The sequence below is a fragment of the Colobus angolensis genome, unplaced genomic scaffold (genome assembly GCF_000951035.1).
Source record: "Colobus angolensis palliatus isolate OR3802 unplaced genomic scaffold, Cang.pa_1.0 Scaffold89, whole genome shotgun sequence".
NCBI classification, from domain to species: domain Eukaryota; kingdom Metazoa; phylum Chordata; class Mammalia; order Primates; family Cercopithecidae; genus Colobus; species Colobus angolensis.
Genome location: NW_012122820.1, coordinates 2,175,894 through 2,199,298, shown reverse-complemented (window position 1 = coordinate 2,199,298; position 23,405 = coordinate 2,175,894). Strand labels below are relative to the sequence as shown.

General features: G+C 40.7%; 1 protein-coding gene across 1 annotated transcript in view; it reads right to left on the bottom strand.

Moving 5' to 3' along the window:
• ERC1 (ELKS/RAB6-interacting/CAST family member 1) overlaps positions 1–23,405 on the bottom strand; it is a 580,149-nt gene that overhangs the window by 129,494 nt on the left and 427,250 nt on the right. Inside the window, exon 17 of the mRNA XM_011931005.1 lies at positions 4,509–4,653. Coding sequence (XP_011786395.1) covers positions 4,509–4,653 — 145 coding nt within the window. The remainder of the gene's footprint in view (positions 1–4,508; positions 4,654–23,405) is intronic.

Below are 23,405 nucleotides of genomic sequence, written 5' to 3'. Positions count from 1 at the left end.
AACGAAGATACTATCCAGAGTTGTGGGGAAGATCCTGTGATATAAAACCCTTGTGCCCCGCACACGACAGTCAAGTGGTACGTGGTGGCCATTATTGCCACTGCTCTGTTTTCACAGAATTATGAAAAGTTATACTACTCGGGGATATTTAGAACAGGCAGGTGACATGTGGAAAATCACAGAACTAGAAGGCGAGTGAGATGGGATGTACGCTTGGGAGTTATCACTTTCCTAATGTTGAGGACTTCAGGCAGATGGGCATTTAAATGTTCTTCAGTGACGAAAATTTAAGATTTAAGAAAGACAGATTAGAATTTAGAATTATTTTTTAAAAATTCTGTACTAGAGTCATATCATTAAAAAGAACAGGTGGAAAAAAGGAAGGATAAAAAGTACCTCTCCCTCTTTTTCCTAACTGCCCTGAGAAATATGTTCTTCCTCAGAGGAGTGGAACACCACGTGCTAGTTGTGTAATTCTGGACACTATGTGGGTCTGCACATTTAAATAAAGTGGTTAGAAATAACCAAGAATTAGAGCCAGGTTAGGGGCGGTGGCTCACGCCTGTAATCCCAGCACTTTGGGAGGCAGAGGTGGGTGGATCACAAGGTCAGGAGTTCAGGACCAGCCTGGTCAAGATGGTGAAACCCTGTCTCTACTAAAATTACAAAAAATTAGCCGGGCATGGTGGCGGGCGCTCGTAATCCCCGTTACTCGGGAGGCTGAGGCAGAGAATTGTTTGAACCCGGGAGGCGGAGGTTGCAGTGAGCTGAGATCACGCCACTGCACTCCAGCCTGGGCAACAGAGCAAAACTCCGTCTCAAAAAAACAACAACAAAAAAAGAATGAGAGCCATGCTTCCTATGGCACAGTTCTCACCATGAAGAGGGCTATCAGTGATAGAGAATGGAAGTGGGGATTCTAGGCACTTTAGGTTTGCTATCTTATTTAATTTCACACCAACTCTGTGAGGTAAATCTGAGGTGAATGGGTAAATAAGTTACATAATGTTTGGATGACCTGCTAAAGCTGTCAGTAGAAAAAGCTGGCAAGGCCAGGACCACCTTCCACAGAATGTGCTATGATTTGGCTCTGTGTGTCCCCACCCAAACCTCACCTCGAACTGTAATCCCCAAGCGTCAGGGGAGGGGCCTGGGGGGAGGCGACTGGATCATGCGGGCAGATTTCCCCTTTGCTGGTGTCAAGATAGTGAGTTATCGGGAGATGTGATGGTTTAAAAGGGTGTGGCCGTTCCTCACTTGACCGCTCTCTCTCTCCTGCCACCGTGTAAAATGTGCCTTGCTACCCCTTCACCTTCCACCATGATTGTAAGTTTCCTGAGGGCTCCCCAGCCACGGGCATCTGTGAGTCAATTACACCTCTCGTCTTTAAATTACCCAGTCTCAGGTAGTACTTGACAGTGTGAAAGCGGACTAATACAGAATGTCTGCCATGTGTCTACAACAATCAGTGTGTGATGCATTAGCCTGTGAGTTCCTTTAAGATGAATACTGTGCCTTTGTATCCCCATGCCTACAAAATACTGAAATCAAAAAATATATTATATGACAATTAATTCTAATATAGAGGATTACAAAATTATAGTTGTAAATGAGATTATCCAGATTCAAACCAAATCAGTTTAAGTTTGTAGCCTTTACTTTTATACTGTTATAGTCAACTCTTAAAAACCGGAAAAAAAAAAAAAAATCCCAGCCTGTCCTGAAAAACCCAGCCTGCTATGACACATCTGTGTAGAGCACACAGGGGCAAAACCAGATTTCACACTAGCAACCAGTACAATATGGAGGCTGTAAAATTCCGGAGGTGAAAAGAAGAAAATAATGCTGAGAGAAAGGCCATCTGGTGACAGCTGCTGTGACTAAACAGATTGTATCAGTGCTTTCCAGGGTTCTATCTGAGTTTACACGAAATCTCGTGCGGGGACCTGACAATCGCAGCAGGGCTTCTTCATGACTTAAGGTCTGAACACACGGGTTGGCACCCACCACAGAACATCTGGAGCTTGTTAGACAGCCTTTCGTTTTTATTTTTTTCACTGGCCCTGGCCCCTTCCTCTGATGCAGCCTCTCCAAGTGCTGCTTTGCCATGAATGAGTCAAGGAGACAAGTTACCCTGGGGGGTTGGGGGGTGCTTAGAGGGGATAAGTAAATTGGGACCATATTAGAAGGTGAACCCCAAATCTATATAACCCTCATTGCTTCACCTCTTTCTGACGATAGGAATCACATGTGAACGCCAAGAGCCTATCAGGCGGTGGCAGCTCCATTTGCTGGAAAGCCTGGTCAGTGCTGACGGCTTCCCTGTTAGGAAACAGCCTTTAGATTGAGGCACATTCCAGCAATTCAAGGACTAGAAGGTTTAAATTAAAACAGCACTGATGCCATATCCTCTTTCCAAAAGGCCTCTCCCTTGTCCAAAAGTTAGTACACACTCTTGGAGGAATTAAAGAATCAGATGCCTTTGGCAAGACTCCTTCCTTCTTGCTCACAGCATCCAGATACAGTTTGAAAGGGCAGGAATGTAAAAGGGAGGCAGGAGATGGCTGTAGGAAGGACTCTGAGAACTGTTATTATTTTTCTCTGTATACAGGACACATCACTACAGAAAATTCAAGGCATATGGTTTGATATAAAGACACTGAGAATTTCTTAGCTGCTTCCTTCTAAGGTTATAAGCTTATAGATTAATTAATTTCCGTAATTTTCTTTTTCTTTTTTCTTTTTTTTTGAGACGGTGTCTCATTCTGTTGCCAGGCTAGAGTGCTGTGGCGTGATCTCGGCTCACTGCAACCCCCACCTCCTGGACTCGAGTGATTCTCTTGCCTCAGCCTCCCAAGTAGCTGGGACTCCAGACGCCTGCCACCACATCCAGCTAATTTTTGTATTTTTAGTGGAGATGGGCTTTTACCATGTTGGCCAGATGGTCTCGATCTCCTGACCTCGTGATCCACCGTGCTCGGCCAATTTCCTTAATTTCCACATAATGAAAACATATGGTCTTCAGAGGCCAGTAATCAGAAACCACTGTGAATGAGGTACGGTGTTCTGGTCTGCTAGATACTCAATTCTATTTGGTATCTTAAGTGAAGGGATCATGAACCGCTTAAATCATAGGCCTATGTATTCAAGCCTAAGTACTTAAGATAACTGATATTGCTAAATATATAAACTCACAGTGCAGTGAACTCCCTTCCTCAATAATATCCTCCAATTTGCTATTATCAGCTTTGATGAGCCAAATTTCAGTTTTCAACTACTGGATGGATGTCTTTAATAATAAGCACATTCTTCCTATTTTACATAACACGTAGTCAAAATATTAGATGATGTCCTCTTCTTGCTAAAAAGTATTTTAGGACCCTGGAAAAGTTTTCTTTCACTTGTGAATGAGCAATGGGTTACTTTTTGCTGGTCAACTACCCACGCTGCAGAAAAAAGACATCTTTTGGTATGTTCTCAGCAAAGTGTGCAACATAAATACATATAAAGTCTATTTCTAAGCAGTTTTAATTTGATCCACAGAGAAAATAACTTCGTTGTTTAAATATTGATTCTTGTTAATATAAACATTATACCAAAATACCATCAGTTGATGACTGACCTCCAAAAATAGAAAAAAAAGACATTTCTTTACTTGAAAAGCTCTTTCTTGGTCTCACGACTTGAGGGAGAAGAGCACACCTGGTCAGCCAAAATGTACAGACAACGTGACTGGGAATGCAGGAGACAGTCACGGAGGTGGGGACGCGGGTGCTGCGCACAGCCAGGAGCACTCAGTGAGGAGCCCTGAAGCTCAAGCAGGGCTCCGATGTAAACATCCAGCACTCTCCTTATCTTCAAAGGGAAATGTTTTTCCCCATTTTTTTTATTGTGGTAAAATATGTCTAACATAAAACGTTATCATTTTAACCATTTTTAAGTTGATGGTTTTGTGTATTAGGTACATTCACACTCCTTGCAACTATCATCAAAGGGGAAAATTTTCGCTTTTATTTTCACAAACAAAAGGTGTTACATGAATATTAAAGCACTAAATTTTGAGAGCATTTAGGCTGGAAAAGAAAAGGGCCAACCTTTGTTCTTATCTTCAGAGCTTACCCAATCCTGAACAACTGAAAATCTTCTCATGAAAATATCCTTAATGGCTGTCACAGAAACCTTGCTGGATGTTTAAAAAAAAAAAAAAAGCCTTTTCACGTCAAATGGGCTAATTTCACTAATTTCTACAATCCATTGTACAAAGTTAAAAAACATTCTCACAGAAGACCTGTGACATTGTCCAAAACAGCCCTCTTACCAAGAACACTCTGCATTTCCTAGACACAGATTTGTGGAGGTAAAAAGTCTCTAATGATGGAAACTAACTAGCTCCAAGGATTAGATGTCTAATAGGAAACAAGAGACCTTAAAGTGCAAGCTGGCAGACACCCGTGTAGGGACGGTGCGAAGGCTGGCCCCACTGACCCTCCTCCTGGCATTTAATATACCTGCTGCTTAAGCTGCTGTACCAGACGATCCTTCTCCCGCTTCAGCGCAGCCACTTCCTCTTGGGTCTTTTTCTTAGAGGACGAAAGCTCCAAGAGAGCTATATTGGCATCCTTTTCACTAATGGCAGCTAGAAGAGCTTCCTGCCTGCAAAAGAAAGAAAATGCCGACAGTGTGACTTACCCCTTCTAACACTTCTTCGAGGTTACTATTATCATTACCCCCATTTTAAGGGTAATAAAACCAAGACTTTCAGAGTTCACACAACTTGCCCAAGTTCACACTTGGAGTCAGTGGTACAGCCAGGAATCCCATTCAGGCTAATCTGACTCTAAAGGTCTGTATCATGTTATATTGCTATCTTAATAAGTTCCCCTATATTAGGCTAAGTGAAATAAGCCAGTCACAGAAGGACAAATACTGCATGATTCCATTTACATGAAGTATCTAAAATAGTCAAACTCATGCAAACGGAGAGTAGAACGGTGGTTGTGAGAGAGAGGAGAGAGGGGGAAACGGGGAGTTGCTAATCAGTGGGCATAAAGCCTAAGTTACGTAAGATGAGTAAGTTCTAGAGATCTGCTGTGTGGCATTCTCCCTATAATTAACAATACTACATTGTACAGTTAAGTGATTAAGAGGGTAGATCCCACGTTAAGTCTTCTTACTACGATAAAATAAAGTTTAAAAAATATTTAGGCCAGGCGTGGTGGCTTGTGCCTGCAATCCCAGCACTTTGAGAGGCCGAGGCAGGTGGATCACTTGAGGCCAGGAGTTTGAGACCAGCCTTGGCGACATGGCAAAACCCCACAAAAATGAGCTGGTACGGTGGCACACGCCTATGGTCCCAGCTACTCACTACTCGCTACTCGGGAGACTAAGGCAGGAGGCTCTCTTGAGCCTGGGAGGTGGGGCTGCAGTGAGCTGCGATGGCACCATTGTACTCCAGCATGGGTGGACAAACTGAGACCCTATCTCAAAAAAATAAATAAATAAAAATTATTAACCTTTAAAAAAAACTGTATTAGTAAGAACGCAGTATTTCATTTTATATTTTAAAAAGAGTTCCTATAGTTGCAGTTGAACTTGAACAGTAAACAACGTTACTTTCTGTAAGAATAATCCTGTCACTTACATACTTTATCCATTTAATTTATTCCTTTGATAATTATCCTGTAGCTTCCAGACCACTTGAGGCATCACTGACACTGAAAACACTTTCATGCATACAGTGTACAACGAACCGCAAACTTTAATAAAGTGGATATGGAAACCCAGCCACCTATTCCTGGGGCATTATGAACATCAATCGTTCTTTTTATCTCATCAATGCAAAGAAGTTTGCAGTTGTGGCTTTACTGGCAATGATCTGCACACTTTGAAACAGTAATTTAAACTTTACAGATTCCTTGTGGTTTAGCTAATAATTACTTTATGGTTTGTGTCCAAAGAAAAACAAGGTGGATTTAGTGGGGAGGCTGACGTAAGAAATTTACAAAATAATCATAATGAAGTTGGTGAACAATTAGTTTCATAATCCAAAATGCATTTGTCAGCGGCTCATCATTTATGAAAGAAGACGTGTTTGATTTATAGGAACTATATAAGTGGCCTGAGCTTTTGACCTGAGGAAATGCTGAATCTGAGAATGCATTGCCCAAGTTTAACCTTGCTTCTGTCTTTTGTTAAGATAATTGAGCTTCAATAGCAGTCATATGGAAGAGTTTTAGTTTAGCCACAAACTGGAAGACTACCCGTCTACTGAATATTCTAATGGCTATTCTTTATTCTGGATGCATAGGTATACTCAACTCTGAAAGCAAAACTAACAAATGGAAGATGTACACTCGGTTTACATCATGGAAATAAAGATCCGTTTCACTACTTTTACTGCTGGAAGAGGAGAGAAGCTCCTCATTGCACTGTCCCCACACTACGTAATTCTAAGAAATGGCAGGCAACTCACACCACGAGGATCCAGTCAACACTAAAGGGATAATGACAGTCTAAATATATCCACGGACCACTTGAAAAAAATATGTTAAGTGGCGAAATGAGCTTAAAGGTGAAAGAGTTCAAGATGGTCTAACGATGCCGTTTCCTGTTGATTGCGGTCATCTGTTCCCTTTTGGGAAGCTCAAAGACTGACCAAGCTGGAAGAAGCGGCATGCTTTCCCAGTAAGGGCGCTACGTTTCTGTGCACCAATAGTCAGAATCACACATTTAGTAGCAGGCAAGCAGCAGAAGATGAATGACAGATAAATTATCTAATTAGATTGAAATACCAGTACCTCTGCTGAATGCAAAAGACAAAGGTGATCGGACCTGAGGCCTATTTTATGCTTAAGGAAAATATTGTAATATGACATAGTTAAAATGATTCCATGTTGTTGAAGCTTCGTGACTGAATTTCAAACTCTTTCATAAATGGTATGCTTGGACAGCTAGTGTGGTACACTTAATCTCTGGGGTAAAATGCCAGATTTGCAAATCACAATATGAGATAACAGATGACAATTTAGATTTCTAATTTCAAAGTTTTAAGGAACGTGGCAATGGAGTCTGAGCCACTGGAATAACGTCTTTGTAATAAGACATTTAATAAGACATAATTGGAAGGATTTTTTATGCAATTCCAGTAGAGATTTTATTTCACTGATGCTGTTTCTTTCCTGAGCAGTGATAACATGCTACGGACTATACAGAATCAAACTTTCTCTCCTACGACCACAGCTCTCCTCCTCCGAAAATTCCCTAACAGACTATCCTGGCTTTGTCTTTTCCATTTAAAACATACACTCCCGACGTTGACTGCCACATGCATAGGTGCCTAAGAAGGGCAATTCATAGTCAACAGAATAACATGTTTTGATTATATATTGTACACATAATCACGTGAATTCTGAGTAATGTCTATCTTTGATAGGTATACCAGCTTTTACGTTTTTCTTTTATTTTCCAAAAGGGACAAAGACAGTCTTGTTCGCTTGGTTACAATTCTGGTAAATGTGAAGTGGATACTATGAGGGAGAACAACCTCTTGGAAAAAATGTGGAGGATAGGCAAGAATGTGAAAGCTAGTACACAGTAACAGCAAAGACTTTTAGGAAATAAGAAAAATTGTTGTTCCTCAAACACATCTCTTAGAAAGGACTACATGGTATAGTTGAACTTACCTGATTTTTACATGGCACACTTGAGAGTGTCTCAACTCAAAAATGTTAAAAATACTCTGCTTTTCAAAGGGAATGGAATTCACAACAACAACAAAAAAAAAACAAGCAAATTGAAAAAGAATCTTATTTTAATAGCTGTCTATTCAATATAATTGTTTCTTTGACAAAAAGTATTTTCTGATAAAAGTAGTACACAGTCACTGAAGAAAAACTGAAAGATACAGAAAACTATAAAGAAAATAAAAATTACCAGAAATAATTCCTTTTTATAATTTCTTTTAATCTGAGTCAGTGGTTTGAGATCACCTATTCTAACACTGATATAAATATTTTAAAGAAATTGAACCTCAGAGGAATTAATCACTGGCTTGAAGAGCTTTACTAACTAAAGACTATCCACAGAGAGGGGAGACCTGCTAGTGCAGCACATTCTGACTTCATTCCCACGAGTCCCTACGGAGTAATACAAGCACATAAAATGTGAACGGTAATATATGTATGCCACAAGGCAAAAGAAGAACTGCAATGCTCTTCCCGTCAAGTTACTCTCCTTGTTCTGTTTCCTTCTTTTCCACAGTTTAAAAAAAAAAAAAAAAAAAGGAAAATGTGGACACGAAACCTTTCAAAGCGATCAGTAATCCCCCCACCCGCTGCATGACCAACATGCACATTACTAGCGTAATGAGTAGGTAGCAGCAGAAATCCAACTTTAAGTCATTACAGTAGTCTATTCACTCTATCCCTGGTGCTTTCAACTACCAGGCCAGTTGAGTCTGCCCTTTGACCTGCAAATTCTAATAGAATCAAGATGTCTCTAAAAGGACTCTGCTGCAGCATCTGGGCTTCAGGAAATAGTAGGACCACCTCCTCTATCCCCTTCCCCCATCTGGGCAAATTTCAGAAACTGGAGGCAAACATCAAAGGCAAATGGACCTCAAAATGCTTTTGAATAATATTCCTGAATCCTTGAGACCACCACCACATTAGCCTTCCATTGCCAGTAAATAAGAGACCATAATTAGAATTGGAATATGGTGGTTAAAAATCGGAATGAGTCCTAAGTGTGTGTGTGTGTGTAACAGAAATGCAAGACAAACAGAGGAGTATGAATGAAGGGATGTTACCAAGGTTTATTATTCGCTCCTCCTCCAACCAAGTATGCCAAATTGAATGATTGCGTAATCATGTTCTATACATTCTATAATACTGAAAACATCTGGAAAAATGCCAGATGAAAACAAGAACAAGATAAGTAGCTCTGGACATTTTAATGTCATGGACACATAGGAATAGTTTAATTTACTCTAATTTCAAGATAAATCTGAAATCTAGATTCTCTTGCTGATGGACTAAATGAACCTTTGATTCTGCTGCCTTCCTTGTTATTTAACCAATTAGCTATCAAGAGTGAGTAGTAAACTACCAATATATCTCTTCCACTCTTCTGTCTCTTCTCCTGAAGAAATCCTCTAAGGACTAGATTCTTCAGCTTCCCTTGCAGAGGTTTCGGAGACTACGGTAGACACACTACTTAAATAAACTCTGAACACCACAGTCCATGGGAGAGCCTCTGTGGGGGGACCTCACTGAAATGCCTGCTCCCGCCAACTTTGGTCCCTGTACATCTTATGTCCTCTGTAGGTCATCTTGATTTAGGTGCCCAGAAATATCTCTTTAATGTAAAATGTCAACACGAAATCAACTTTTCCTTCCACCATAACAAACTACCCTTTTAATGTTAATAGAACCATCATATTCCTGGATCCACAGGCTGACCACATGTAAATCATTTGGTTTCTTCTTTGCTCTCACTGGCTAATATCCAAGTTTTGCTGGCTCTTCTTGTCTAATAGTTTTTAATGTACCCACTGCTTTGTATGTGCAGGTCGCTCCCACCCTTTTATCTTGGGCCTGCATTATTCTTAAAGCTTCTTCTCTGATTTCTCCATCATTCTATACTGTCCTGCTTTTCCAAGGTCACCGTCATTAGGTCTCTTGCCATAGCAAATAGTGTGGCCTAATATTCAGGATCACCTACAATTTTTTAACCCATTTCTTCCCTATTGTCTTCCAAGGACTCTGTCATGGAGCTGCTATGTGTTTTCACTTAGGTTTATGTTATGTCCTCTGCCTGAAATGCCTGTAGCTTTCTCTCCTTCAAAATCTGGCTTCTCACTTAACTGCTAATTTCTCTCCATTCAGCATCTCCTTTCAGCACTTACACAGTTTGGATGATATTAACAGGCATTTGCTCTGTAAATGTTTTTTGATTCTTCTACATGGGTAGGGTCTGTTTCTCTGATTATAGTATGTTTATGATTTACCTCTTCAAAACTGTTTCACGTTTCTGGTTTATTGGTCTTTCGGTTTATTAGCTCATTGATTTTTATCTTTTAGATTTTTTTTAGTTGTGGTAAAACACACACAAAATTTACCATAACCATTTATACATGCACCGTTCAGTAAAGTACATTTAGATTGTTGTGCAACCAATCTCCAGAGCTCTTTTCACCTTACAAAGGTGAAACTATACCCATAAACAATAACTCCTCTTTTCCATCTCCCCCAGCCTCTGGCAGTCATCATTTACTTTCTATCTTTATGAATTTGACTTCTCTAGGTACCTCCCATAAGTGAAATCAAACAGTATTTGTCTTTTTTTTTTTTTTTTTTGAGATGGAGTCTCGCTCTGTCGCCCAGGCTGGAGTGCAGTGGCCGGATCTCAGCTCACTGCAAGCTCCGTCCCCCGGGTTTACGCCATTCTCCTGCCTCAGCCTCCTGAGTAGCTGGGACTACAGGCGCCCGCCACCTCGCCCGGCTAGTTTTTTGTATTTTTTAGTAGAGACGGGGTTTCACCGTATTAGCCAGGATGGTCTCGATCTCCTGACCTCGTGATCCGCCCGTCTCGGCCTCCCAAAGTGCTGGGATTACAGGCTTGAGCCACTGCGCCCAGCCAGTATTTGTCTTTTTGTGACTGGTTTATTTGACTTAACATGATGTTTTCAAGGTTCGTCCATGTAGCATGTGGCAGAATCTCTTTTTTCAAGGCTGAATAATATTCCATCGCATGCACATACCACATTTTGTTTATCATTCATCCATCATGGACACTTGGGTTGTGTCTATCTTTTAGGTATTATGATAATGCTGCTATTTTTACTTTTTTTTTTTGGAGATGAAGTCTTGCTCCATCACCCGGGCTGGAGTGCAGTGGTGCCACCTCAGCTCACTGCAAGCTCCACCTCCCGGCTTCACACCATTCTCCTGCCTCAGCCTCCCAAGAAGCTGGGACTATAGGCGCCCGCCACCTCGCCTGGCTAATTTTTTTGTATTTTTAGTAGACAGGGTTTCACCGTGTTAGCCAGGATGGTCGTGATCTCCTGACCTCGTGATCCGCCTGCCTCAGCCTCCCAAAGTGCTGGGATTACAGGCATGAGCCACCACACCCGGCCTTAACTAAGTAATTTAATCCTTACATCAACCTTATGAAAACTAAAAGCTTTCAAATATTGTTAATGTTCTACATTGCATTAGCTGAAACTGCTTCAGCTTTCTTGTTTTATTTTATTGAGGGCTGCAGTTATTCGATACACTGATCATATCTGCTAGTCTTCACTGTTTGCCCAAAGCCTGTGCTTAGGAATAGTTGGAATACAAACTGCACAAAGACAGGATCTTTGTCTGTTTTATTCCCTAATGTATCCCAAATGCTAAGAATAGTTCCCAGCACAGAGTAGGCTCATAATAACTATATCTTGAACCAATAGCTGCTCTGATTCTGACTTCACTTCTATCTGTTGTGGTTGTTCCCCAGCTGTTCAGTGTTTTCACCTATTCTGAAGCTGTATTTCACTGTACTTTTAAGGCATTTTTTTTTTTTCCAGGCCAGTAGCATCCAGGCAAGTGAGCAGAGCGCATAAGGAAGATAAACATAAAAGAAACTACAACTAGAAAGAAACCATGAGCTTTGGGCAATCTACATTTCATTTAAAGAAAGAAAGACTTGTGTTTTCTCTAACTGAACAGCTGACACCTAGTTCACTAGGTTCAATTCTACACGCCGTAATTTAAGAGGGTACAAAAGTAGAAGGTATCAAAGGAAGGTGACATAGTGGGATTATATAAGGGTATGTTAATTTAAAAAGATTTACTAACATAGCACAACCATTGCTACCAAAATTTTTAAGGTAGGTTTTGCAAAAACAGAACATTGAATCTGTGTTTGTCCAGAGGGCACAACTGTTACCAAAGTGGGGGAAGTCATAAAAGAGAGACACTTTGGTTTATAAAAGGAATGGCTAGTGTATTAATATTTGTTAATAAGTAGAAGTGGAAAGCCAAAAAATTATAGATCTTTCCATGACTACGTGTTTAAAGAGATTATCAGAGATACTGTGCAAGTAATTTTGTTTTCAGTGGTGAGACTGTCATTTTCAACCCTAAGATTTTCATATAACTAATGAGATGAAATAATAAATGATAAGTGCCAAATATATTGCCTGGGCAGTAAATGCTGAAGTAGTGCAGCAGAGAGGAGTCACCTCAGACTAAGGACGGGGGAACTGAGACGGGCCCTATTTTGACAGAGCAGTAAGAAAGACAGAGTGGCAAGTGTGAAAGCACCAGTCACATGTGGGGACACCTGGCAGAACTGGGTTAGAGAGTGTCTACAGGGACAGGGAATCCTGGCAGAACTGGGTTAGAGAGTGTCTACAGGGACAGGGAATCCTGGCAGAACTGGGTTAGAGAGTGTCTACAGGGACAGGGAATCCTGGCAGAACTGGGTTAGAGAGTGTCTACACGGACAGGGAATCCTGGCAGAACTGGGTTAGAGAGTGTCTACAGGGACAGGGAATCCTGGCAGAACTGGGTTAGAGAGTGTCTACAGGGACAGGGAATCCTGGTAGAACTGGGTTAGAGAGTGTCTACAGGGACAGGGAATGGCAGAGAAGCTGAAGAGGTAGCTCTAAATCAGGGGAGGGATAGTCTGGAGTAGTGGCCTAAGGAGTAAACACGGAACGTGAAATCCTTGAGGGCTCCACACGGAACCGGCAGGCAGAGGGTACACAAAAATGCTGAATGAGAAATGATTTGATTTTGTGTGTAATACAGAAATACCAAAAGTTTTAGAGAAGTAAAGCAAGGTCTTAGAAAGACTGAGCTGAAGGTAATGAGGAGAGATTACAAGATTCTGCAAGGAGAAAGGCCAGGATGCTACTACTAGAGATGTGTTAGAAGTAAAAATCTTCTATTACAAAAACAATTCCTAAAGAATGTAGAATAAAATGCTGCTGTCTGACTCCTGGATTCAAGAATTGCAGTTAGGACTCTAAGTGAAAGACTGCTATGCTAGTCAATGAATATGCAACACAAAATAACTAAAATAACTATCACATTTATGCTTAAATGCTACAAAGAAACTTTTAAAGGTCACCAAATATAGGCTGTTTTAGGGCACTGTTCCAACAGTGCATGCTGGGGTCCTGCCTAGCACAGCCTTCCTGCAGCACGATGGCAAGTCCTGTGCAAAGCACAATGTCCAAGTTTTCTCATTTGCTGCTCATCTCCTGTTTCTCCATCTCCTAAAGCAAAGGAAAGGGACTGACCTACACAGTGAGAAATACACTCGTGATTGGGCTCGGTGGCTCACACCTGTAATGGCAACAATTTGGGAGGCTGAGGCAGGTGGATCATTTGAGCCCAGGAGTTTGAGACCAGCCTGTACAACATAGAGGAACCTCATCTCTGCAAAAAAGTTAAAAAAAACTAGCTGGGCCTGGTGGTGCATGCCTATAGTCCCAGCTACCTCGGGGGCTGAGGTGGGAGCATCCTTTGAGCCTAGCAGGTCGAGGCTGCAGTGAACCGTGATCGTACCATACTGCATTCCAGTCTAGGTGACAGAGCAAGACCCTGTCTCCAGAAAAAAGAAGAAGAAGAAAAAAAAAAAAAAAGGAAAGAAATACGCTCACAAGGGAAGGGTAGAGAAGTTATCCCAATATGGACTGACTTCCATTTTTCACAAGTTCTTGAAAAGGATCAAAATTAACATCATAAAGGCAGAAACTGCTGGTGATTACAGCTTAGTAAATGACACTGACTGAACAAAATTGTGGGTGGAAAACTTGCCTTCAGTTTTTTCCTTCACTTTTTCTGAAAAATGAGCATATTCATACAAGATTATGGCATTTTAGAAGACTTAGTGGTACAGTGCTATTGAGGCTTTTGCTATAAAGCCTCTACCTGCTTCTCAGACGGGCAAAACCTCGACATTTGTATCTCCCCTTGTTAAAAAACAAGTTTATATATTCCAAATTTGTTTAAAAAATATAAAAATGAATTGTATTCTAATCTACAAGGATAGGAGGCAGATCAGTCATTGCCAGGGGCTGCAGTGGGAAATGGAGAGTGAGGAGAAAGGGACAGAGAGAAGCTCCTGGAAATGACTGTAGTTTGACAAACTCCCAAAAGGTACGTCTAAAATGTTTGCACTTTACTGTATTTATACTATTTCTCAAACTAGTTTAGAAACTATAAAATCTTCTGAATGAGGAATGTTCTCATATAGCAAACATGATAAGTATAAGCACTTTTTTAAAAAAAATCTATGGTCAAATATAGATAACATAAAATTTACCATTTTAAACCATTTTAAAGCATGTATTTCTGTGGCATTAAGTACACTGACATTGTTGTGCAACTGTCACCACCATCCATATCCAAAGATTTTTCATTTTCCCAAAAAGAAGCTCTCTACCTGTGAAATGCTAACACCCCTCCTCTGCCCCCTCTAGCCCTTGGCAGCCACCATTCTACTTTCTGTGTGTTTGAATCTGACTACTCCAGGTATCTCATACAAGTAGGGTCACACAGCATTTGGCCTTTTGTATCCGGCTTATTTCACCTAGTATGATTCAAGCACAATGTATTTTTATGTTTCCAAATTTAAATAATGTGGAAGATACAAATTACCCTATGAATATTTTTTCCTCCACTCTTCTTTTCCAACTCTTTACTGTATTCTCCAGACAGACAGACAGACAGACACACACACACACAGAGAGAGAGAGAGAGAGAGAGAGACACTTCTAAAGATCAATGGTTCTTATCTAGCCACTGCTGGACTACGAAGGGAGAGCTGGCAAGTGCCAAGATCAGATGGACAGAGCAGATGAGAAAAGGTCTAGGGCAGAAGAGCTCACAAGACCTGGGGAATGCTGGCAACTTTGCTGGGGTCCTGATGTCCTTTTCTCTTAAGTCTAGTTAAAAATATACAACCACAGCTTCAGTGCTGTCTGACTGAACATGATGCAGAATGTCTGTGAATGACTTGTTTTTGGTCACTTAATGTTACACATCATTTATAGTGATACTGAAAATTTGTTCAAGAAACGACGTATTTATAGGAATTCCAATATTTGGTTAAAATTCACATGCACCCAATAGTGTGTCTTCTCTTCTACAGGGCTGTAAGATAATGACACCTGAAGCAATACTAGTAACAAAATAAAACAACTTGAAGATAAAAGGTCTAAAAGCAAATAAGGAACTGCAAGGAAAAACAGAATGACTTTAAGCAGCATTGGAATCCAGGTGCTTTTCCGTGAATATTTTAAATAAAATTCAGCCCCATGGCTCTAAAGAAGGTCCCAGGGAACTCTGGACATTCTTTCCACTCTTTCCCCCATACTGCATACAGAGTCAAGCTGCTAGTTTCATCTCATACTAAGCAAAGGCCTTCCAAAAACTACATCCTCAGTTTTTAATGAATAATCATGGTCTTACAAATGTGGTACTCTGTGGCCCAACGTTCCAGAGTTTTGCTTTCCTGGAGCAAAACTTTGGGACTACATACCAAGTTCGTGAAAACCAACTCATGACAGATTTTCATTCCATATTCATGACGGTAGAATGGGAATTTAGGCTACGGTTTTAGATAGAGGTCTTAGTTTTAGTGCTCAAGATTAAGAAGACAGCAGGACTCCTGGTATTTAAGTACAGTTCTAGCTTTCCTTATGAAAGTGGCCTCCAAAACTCATTTAATCAAATCATGCATTTCTACAAACTGTTTACTAGTTTAATAAAAACAGGCCATTATTTTTTTAGGCCAGAGACTGAAATAGCATCTCATCAATTTAGTGGGTCTATCTTTGAGTATCTTCCATTCATCTTCTATGCCCATTTTTTTTTTTTTTTTTTTGAGACAGAGTCTCACTCCCATCACCCAGGCTAAAGTGCAGTGGTGAGATCACAGACAACTGCAGCCTAGACTTCCCAGACTCTGGTGATTCTCCCACCTCACTCAGCATTCCAAGTAGCTGGGACTACATACCAAGTAGCTGGCACCACCATACCCAGCCAATTCTTTCTTTCTATCTATCTATCCATCCATCCATCCATCTATATTAGAGAGGGGGTTTCGCCATGTGGCCCAGGCTGCTGTCCTTGGCTCAAGCGATCCTCTCACCTTGGTCTCCCAAAGTGCTGGAATTGCAGGTGTGAGCCACTGTACCCAGCCCTTTATTTCCTTAAATGTTACTTTAGCAAAATTATCTGCTTCCTTTATAAAATATACTTGTACTTATATTTGAAATGAAAGATACGTTCTTTGGGTAATTAATTTTGGGAAGTTATACAAAAATTTATTCTAGTGATGCTGCCAAATTTCTCTTTAAGCTGGCTTCAAAGTTTTATTGCATTATTTAAATATTTGGAATTATGACAAATATCCTATTTATTAAACTGAATTTTAATTTTGACACCAAGTCTTGTGGACAATGAATCAGAGTGATATGTTTTGCACCACAATGAGGTGTAAGTACATATTTATTTTCAGGGGCATCCTGCAAACTGGCTCTGAAAGCAATTTCCAAGAAAAGGATCACAAATATATCGGAGCCACGACAGCCCCAATGAAGTAAGTGTAAAATCACCTATATAACTCTTGTGAGACTCTACTGGATACTAAGTTCGTTCCAACATTCTTATTTTTTGATAGAAATATTCTTCTACTTCATAGCCAAGCTTCATTTTCTTCATGACTAGAGAGTCCCTTCTGCTGAATATGACATCCAGATCCTTGTTTATATTCTAAGCTTCTTTACTTTTGAATTATACTTAATAATGTCTGTCAACAGTAAAACAGACAATATAACCAAAATAAAAAAATTATAAGAGAAATTAAGAAATTACAACATGCGGGCTGGGCGCGGTGGCTCAAGCTTGTAATCCCAGCACTTTGGGAGGCCGAGATGGGCGGATCACGAGGTCAGGAGATCGAGACCATCCTGGCTGACACGGTGAAACCCCGTCTCTACTAAAAAATGCAAAAAACTAGCCGGGCAAGGTGGCGGGCGCCTGTAGTCCCAGCTACTCGGGAGGCTGAGGCAGGAGAATGGCGTGAACCCGGGAGGTGGAGCTTGCAGTGAGCCAAGATCTGGCCACTGCACTCCAGCCTGGGCAACAGAGTGAGACTCCGTCTCAAAAAAAAAAAAAAAAGAAATTACAACATGCCTCAGAATGCCTTCTTAAACAAAAAAAGAAGATGCCAGAGGAGAAAGGAATACCTTGTCAGGACAATATCTGCTCATTTGGTATTTACTGTTTAGAATAAGAACCACTAACATTTTTTAAGATTTACATTAATTTGCAAAATAATGGCACATAGTATCTTTCTTTAAAAAAAAGCCTACATCTATAGAATTAGTCAACTGTCAAATTGTATAGAAAATGTATCTATATATTCTCCATGTTAGAAGACTCTAAAGATGATGTAACTCTTTTGTGATACACAAATATGTAGAGACCAATAGTTCTTTCAATATAATAATGTAGGGAACTACAATTTATGGTGAAACATTATAACAGAAAGGAAAACAACATCAATTCAGTGAGACTGGGCCAAGGTTTGACTACTCCCTCTCAAACTCATGGTGAAATTTAACTGCCTTTGTAACAGTATTAATGGGTATGTTAGGCCGTGACTGCTGTGCCTTCATGAATGGATTAATGCCATTATCGTGGGGGTAGGTCTGTTAACAAGGAAGCGGGGTCTCTGTGAAAGGAGGGGCTTGGCCTCCTTTCGCCTGCCTTCTGCCTTTCTCTGACTCTCTCTCTGCCCTTCCGCCATGGCATGACACAGCTAAAACACCCTTGTCAGGTGTCAGCTCCTTGCTTTTGGACTTTCCAGCTTCCAGAACCGTAAGGCAAAATTTCTGTTCATTATAAATTACTCAGTCTGTGGTACTCTATTATTGCAGCACAAAATGAACTAAGACCATCTTAGACTGTTCCCGACAGTCATAGTTCTAGTGAGTTGTCTCTATTTCTGTTGAGTGTAGAAGTGATTCCTGGATTCTACCTAATGTCTACCTATTTTGACAGAACTCGTAAAGAAAATGTGTTTTATTTGACCTAAAATGATTGCTTATTCAACCCCTCACCATGCTACAATTACTGACGCTCAGGGAGAAAGCCTCGACTGAACCTACTTTTCCCTAAAGCTGTTATGCTTTCTCTTTCCCCACTTTGGTCAAAGTTTTGAGGACTCCAATACAGTACTAATGACAATTTTGGATTCCTGACTTCAAGGGAGCAGAGCAAAGATCTATCAGTGACATTTTCCTCCAGAGAATTACTCCCACACACCAGAATGAAAAAACGAAGCAAACGCTATCTTTGTTGATGTAAGAAGATTTATGTCATGCCAAACTATAACGGTTAAAGTGAAAATGGATATAGAAATTCTAAACGATTTAGCCTATGAAAATCAATCCAGAGTGCCTATACTGGGAAATATCTATGAGCGGGAAGTAGCTTTCCCCTGCAGAACCCAAGAAGGGCTCACAGATAGGTCGACGGCTGTGGAGAGTTGTATAGCTTATTACATGGTGTCAGATTTGCTTTACAATAGTGGTTCTCAAACATGAAAGAAATTATTCAAAACGGAAGTCCGTGCCCTACTCCAGACCTACTGAGTTTCCGGAATGCACATCCGTACTTGAGATGCACTGTTTTAGAGGAAGAGGAGTTAATTTAAAAGACCAACATTAAGGTGTTAGATACCTCTGATTCCCTACATCCTTGCCAAGACTGGATTTTTAGCATTTGTATGTACTTTCCTAATTCGATAAGTATATAAAAAAGAATCTTTCAATTCCGTAGTGAAAATGATCGAAGTAACTTTCAACTCTTAAACTCTGATGATATTGCAGGCACTCATAATGTTGATCATTATTGGACTTAGAAATATTAGGCAGAAATGACTTCTATGGGTTGGTTGTATCTAACATATTATTTGAAAAAAAAAAACAATAAAACAGTTTTTTTTTTTTTTGAGCAGACAAGGCCTTGCTGTTGTCCAGGTTGGGGTACAATGTTTTCTCACAGGCACGATCACAGCTCACTGTAGCCTCAAACTGCTGGGCTCAAGCCATCCTCCCAAGAAGCTGGGACTACAGGCATGTACCATAAGGACATCCTATAATACATTCTTGTGCAAATCTCCTCCTATTTTCCTGGCAAGGGCTATCACAAGACAGATAGGTGAATTTAGGATCTTCTGCTTTCTACATATCTGCCTTTAAAAATAGCTGGCAAGCCAAGGGAGTTTCTGTTAGGGATTTACTCAAATCCTGTCAAAATCTCTACTGAATTATGTCTTAAATCCACTGATCTGTGCTGGAGATCTGGGGATGAAGTTGGAGGAGGGGAAGCTGAGCTTGATTGAGTCTCAAGAGATGAAGCTAAGTAAGTTCACAGTAACATCTGGAGATGGTCTGATAAAAAGATTTATATTGGCCTTTTCTCTCATTTTACAATAGTATGTCCTTTATACTTCATGTTTGATAGTATATGTAACATGAACAGAAAATTTCAGAATACAATCTTCCCATATGAAGACATAGTCCCTTCAAACTAAGGTACACCTGTTGTTATATACGTCTACTTTTGGATTACATCATCTATCTTGTCTTCTTTCCTTAGGAAGTCTCTGTCTCCAAAAGAAAATAAAATCTTCTTACATTGTCTCTCAGAACTCAAACTCCAGAACGCTTCTACTTATTTAGACGTCTGTTTTAAGAATTATTGAATGCTGTCAGCAATTACTCTCTGCACTTTGTCGCTGTCCCACTGTTTATTTAACCTTTCCCAGTTTTAGATGGATAACATGTCCATACCAGCTGTCCACACTGTGCTACTGAGGGGGCTTGCTTGCCTTTCTTTAGCCTGTGCTGCATTCCAGGTTTGTTTGCTATGACATTTGCTAGAAGAATGTCAGCAGTGTCAGGGCACTCAGTTCTCCACCTCCAGCAAAATCAAGATCCAACTGTGTCTTGATCTCATAAAATAGCCAACATTGTATAGAGTATCTAATTTTGGGATTTGTGGTACACTTAAAAAAAAAGTCGGAACTGCTCCAATGAGTAAGTATCCAAGATATACTCCTATAGCGGTATCGGAAGCCTATGAAGGCTGTCAGGGATATGTATGAGAGCATACTGGGATGCCGAGAGAGAACTGAAGACACTGGGGCTACTGAGATCTTAGAGGTCACCAAAAACATCCGTTGGCCAAATGGATGAAAACGAACCTGGTGGTTTATCACCTTCTTGCGTGAATGACTCAACAGTTTTACTATTCATGAGCTATCGATTTGTTAGCGAAACTGTAAGAGCACCTTTCTCCCGCATAGGTTTGGAAAGAGACACCTGGTGTGTAAATTCTGTGGGAACGGGCAAATGACTACGCTTGTATCGGGTGGGTAAGTTACCATCAGCTGGGATGATCCCATCTTTTCCGCATCCTCCTATAGGTTCTAGCTGCTTGCCGTATGCCAGACAAAATCTAAAAACAATGCTTACTACACCAATTTTTCCTTTTAATAAGGGGCATGCAGTTAAAGTAGGCATAAAAAGATGGGAAGTGCAGACTTTTAAAATGAAAGTGATCTTGTTTTTAATTTGAAGGCTCTCTCCTTAGCTATGGCATTATTTTTATTAGGAAAAATATGCTCAAAATAGTAAAGCAATAACCTTTACTGCCTACTAAAGTCACACATCCTACTTCTCAAAGATACAAAAAACAAAAACAAAAACAAAAACAAAAACCCCAGCAACTGAAAAGATTATTTCAAAGCAAGTTTTAGGATTTTATTATATATAAACTCAATTTTTTAAAGTTTTTCACTTTTGCATATTTTAAAACAATACCAGTAAAGATTTCAAAACTATAGAAACTGATACCTATTAATGTTTGTATTTTGCATATGACCTCTGGATCTCTTCTTCCTCTCAACAGAATATAAATATAAATATATATTATATACACACACATACTTTTTTTTAAGACAGAGTCTCACTTTGTCACCCAGCCAGGAGTGCAGTGGTGTGATCTCAGCTCACTGCAGCCTTGACCTCCTTGGCTCAAGCGATCCTCCCGCCTCAGCCCTGCAAGTAGCTGGGACCACAGGCATGTGCCACCAGGCCTGGCTATTTTTTTGTATATTTTGTAGAGACGGGGTTTCATCATGTTGCCCAGGCTGGTCTTGAACTACCCACCTTGGCCTCCCAAAGTGCTAGGATTACAGGCGTAAGCCACCGTACCCAGCCTGGACCGAATATTTTATCTCACTTAGAGCACTTCTATTCTACCTTATGTTAAAGCCATTTTTCCCATTTCTGAAGCTGGTTGATGGAATTAACTTCATCATGTCCACCCTCAATTCAGCCCATCTTTGACTCGGCTTTAGTGGTTCACTGGTGCCTACCTCATAGAGTGAATTCAGTTTCCCAAAATACCATTCTGTCTGTGACCAGTGAGCGCTGACGATCAGAGCAAGAGGAATAAAGACAAGATGCTTTCGCTTGTTTTTTATAGTCTGCTCCACAGGCCAACCTTTACCTCTTGCATGCATAGCTATTCTCTAGGTCAGTATTTCTCAAAAGTACCTTCCACGGAAGTATAGCAAGAGACAGTAACAAACAAGCATGACAAAAAATTTCCATGGTCAAATATGTTTGAGGAATACTGGTCTAATAGCACTGCTGCAGAACTTAGAAAAGCTTTTCTTGGTGTCGGTTGCCTATCTTTAATAGGGGCCTATATTTTAAAGCAGGAATCAGCCAGCTACTGCCCACCCATGGCCAAAGCTGGCCCATGGCCCATGAGCAAAGAATGGCTTTTCCATTTTTAAATGGTTGGAAAAAAGAAAATAATAATACTTTTGTAACCCCAAATAATATAACATATAATAATTACATTTTGTGAAAATTATAGGAAATTCAAATTTTAGTGGAACAAAACCTTGCTCATTTTCTTACATATTTTCTATGGTTGCTTTGGTGCTACAAGAGATTTGAGTGTTGCAGAGACCAAATGGGCCACAAAGCCCAGTCAGTTTACAGTCTGGCTCGTGAAAAAGTTCCAACCCTACCTATAAAGTATTTTCCAAACTTCACTGATCATGGAACCCCACCTTCTCTTTTTTCTGGGTAGAACATCACTTAACACCTTGAGGGATACTAGTATACAAGAAAACAGTTTGGGAAGTGGTGATTTACAGATAAATCAGTGGGCGGGCTGCTGTCATCCCAGGATTTTGGGAGGCCGAGGTGGGTGATCATCTGAGGCCAGTAGTTCAAGACCAGCATGGCCAACTTGGTGACACCCCGTCTCTACAAAAACACAGAAACTAGCCAGGCGCACTCTTGTAGTCTCAGCTACTCAGGAGGCTGAGGCAGGAGAATCAACTGAACCTACGACACGGAGGTTGCAGTGAGCCGATATTGCACTTCTGCACTCCAGCCTGGATGACAGAGCAAGGCTCCACTGCCTCCTGACCCCAAAAAAAGGATAAATAAATGATTCTTCAAGAGTATGAATGAACTGGGTAAAAGCTCACTATAATTCGCATGACCAGCATGATTACTATAGAGCCAGATATTCTACTAGGCACCTTTAACTAAGTAATGTTTTTTTTTTTGAGATGGAGTTTCACTCTTGTCGCCCACGCTGGAATGCAATGGCACCATCTCGGCTCACTGAAACCTCTGCCTCCCGGGTTCAAATGATTCTCCTGCCTCAGCCTCCTGAGCAGCTGGGGTTACAGGCGCCTGCCACCATGCCCAGTTAGTTTTTCCAATTTTAGTAGACACGGGGTTTCACCATGTTGGCAAGACTTGTCTCGAACTCCTGACCTCAACCGATTGGCCCACCTCGGCCTCCCAAAGTGCTGGGATTATAGGCGTGAGCCACCACGCCTGGCCTTAACTGAGTAATTTAATCTTTACATCAACCTTATGAATTTGGGGAGATATCTGGTAGGCAGCTGTACTGACAGTCCTGCAATCAGGACCCGATTAAAGACTACATGGGAATGATCCGCACTGAAAGTAACTGAAATCACAGGAGTTTGTGAGACCACCAAGATAAGAGGCGGGGCACACAGCACTGGTGGAAGAAGTCTATGAGGAACGAAGGCGGAATGGTCTTAGAGGAAAAAGAAAACAAAAAGAAGGTGGTCCCTTGGAAGCCAAAGATAAAGTTTCCAGAAATAAGAAGAGATTAAACATGTTAAAGTGTTCACAGGCAGGTCAAGATAAAGAATACAAAATTTCCATTGGATTTAGTTTTTCAAAAGTTACTACTTTGGGCCAGGCGCGGTGGCTCACGCCTGTAATCCCAGCACTTTGAGAGGCTGAGGCGGGTAGATCACGAGGTCAGGAG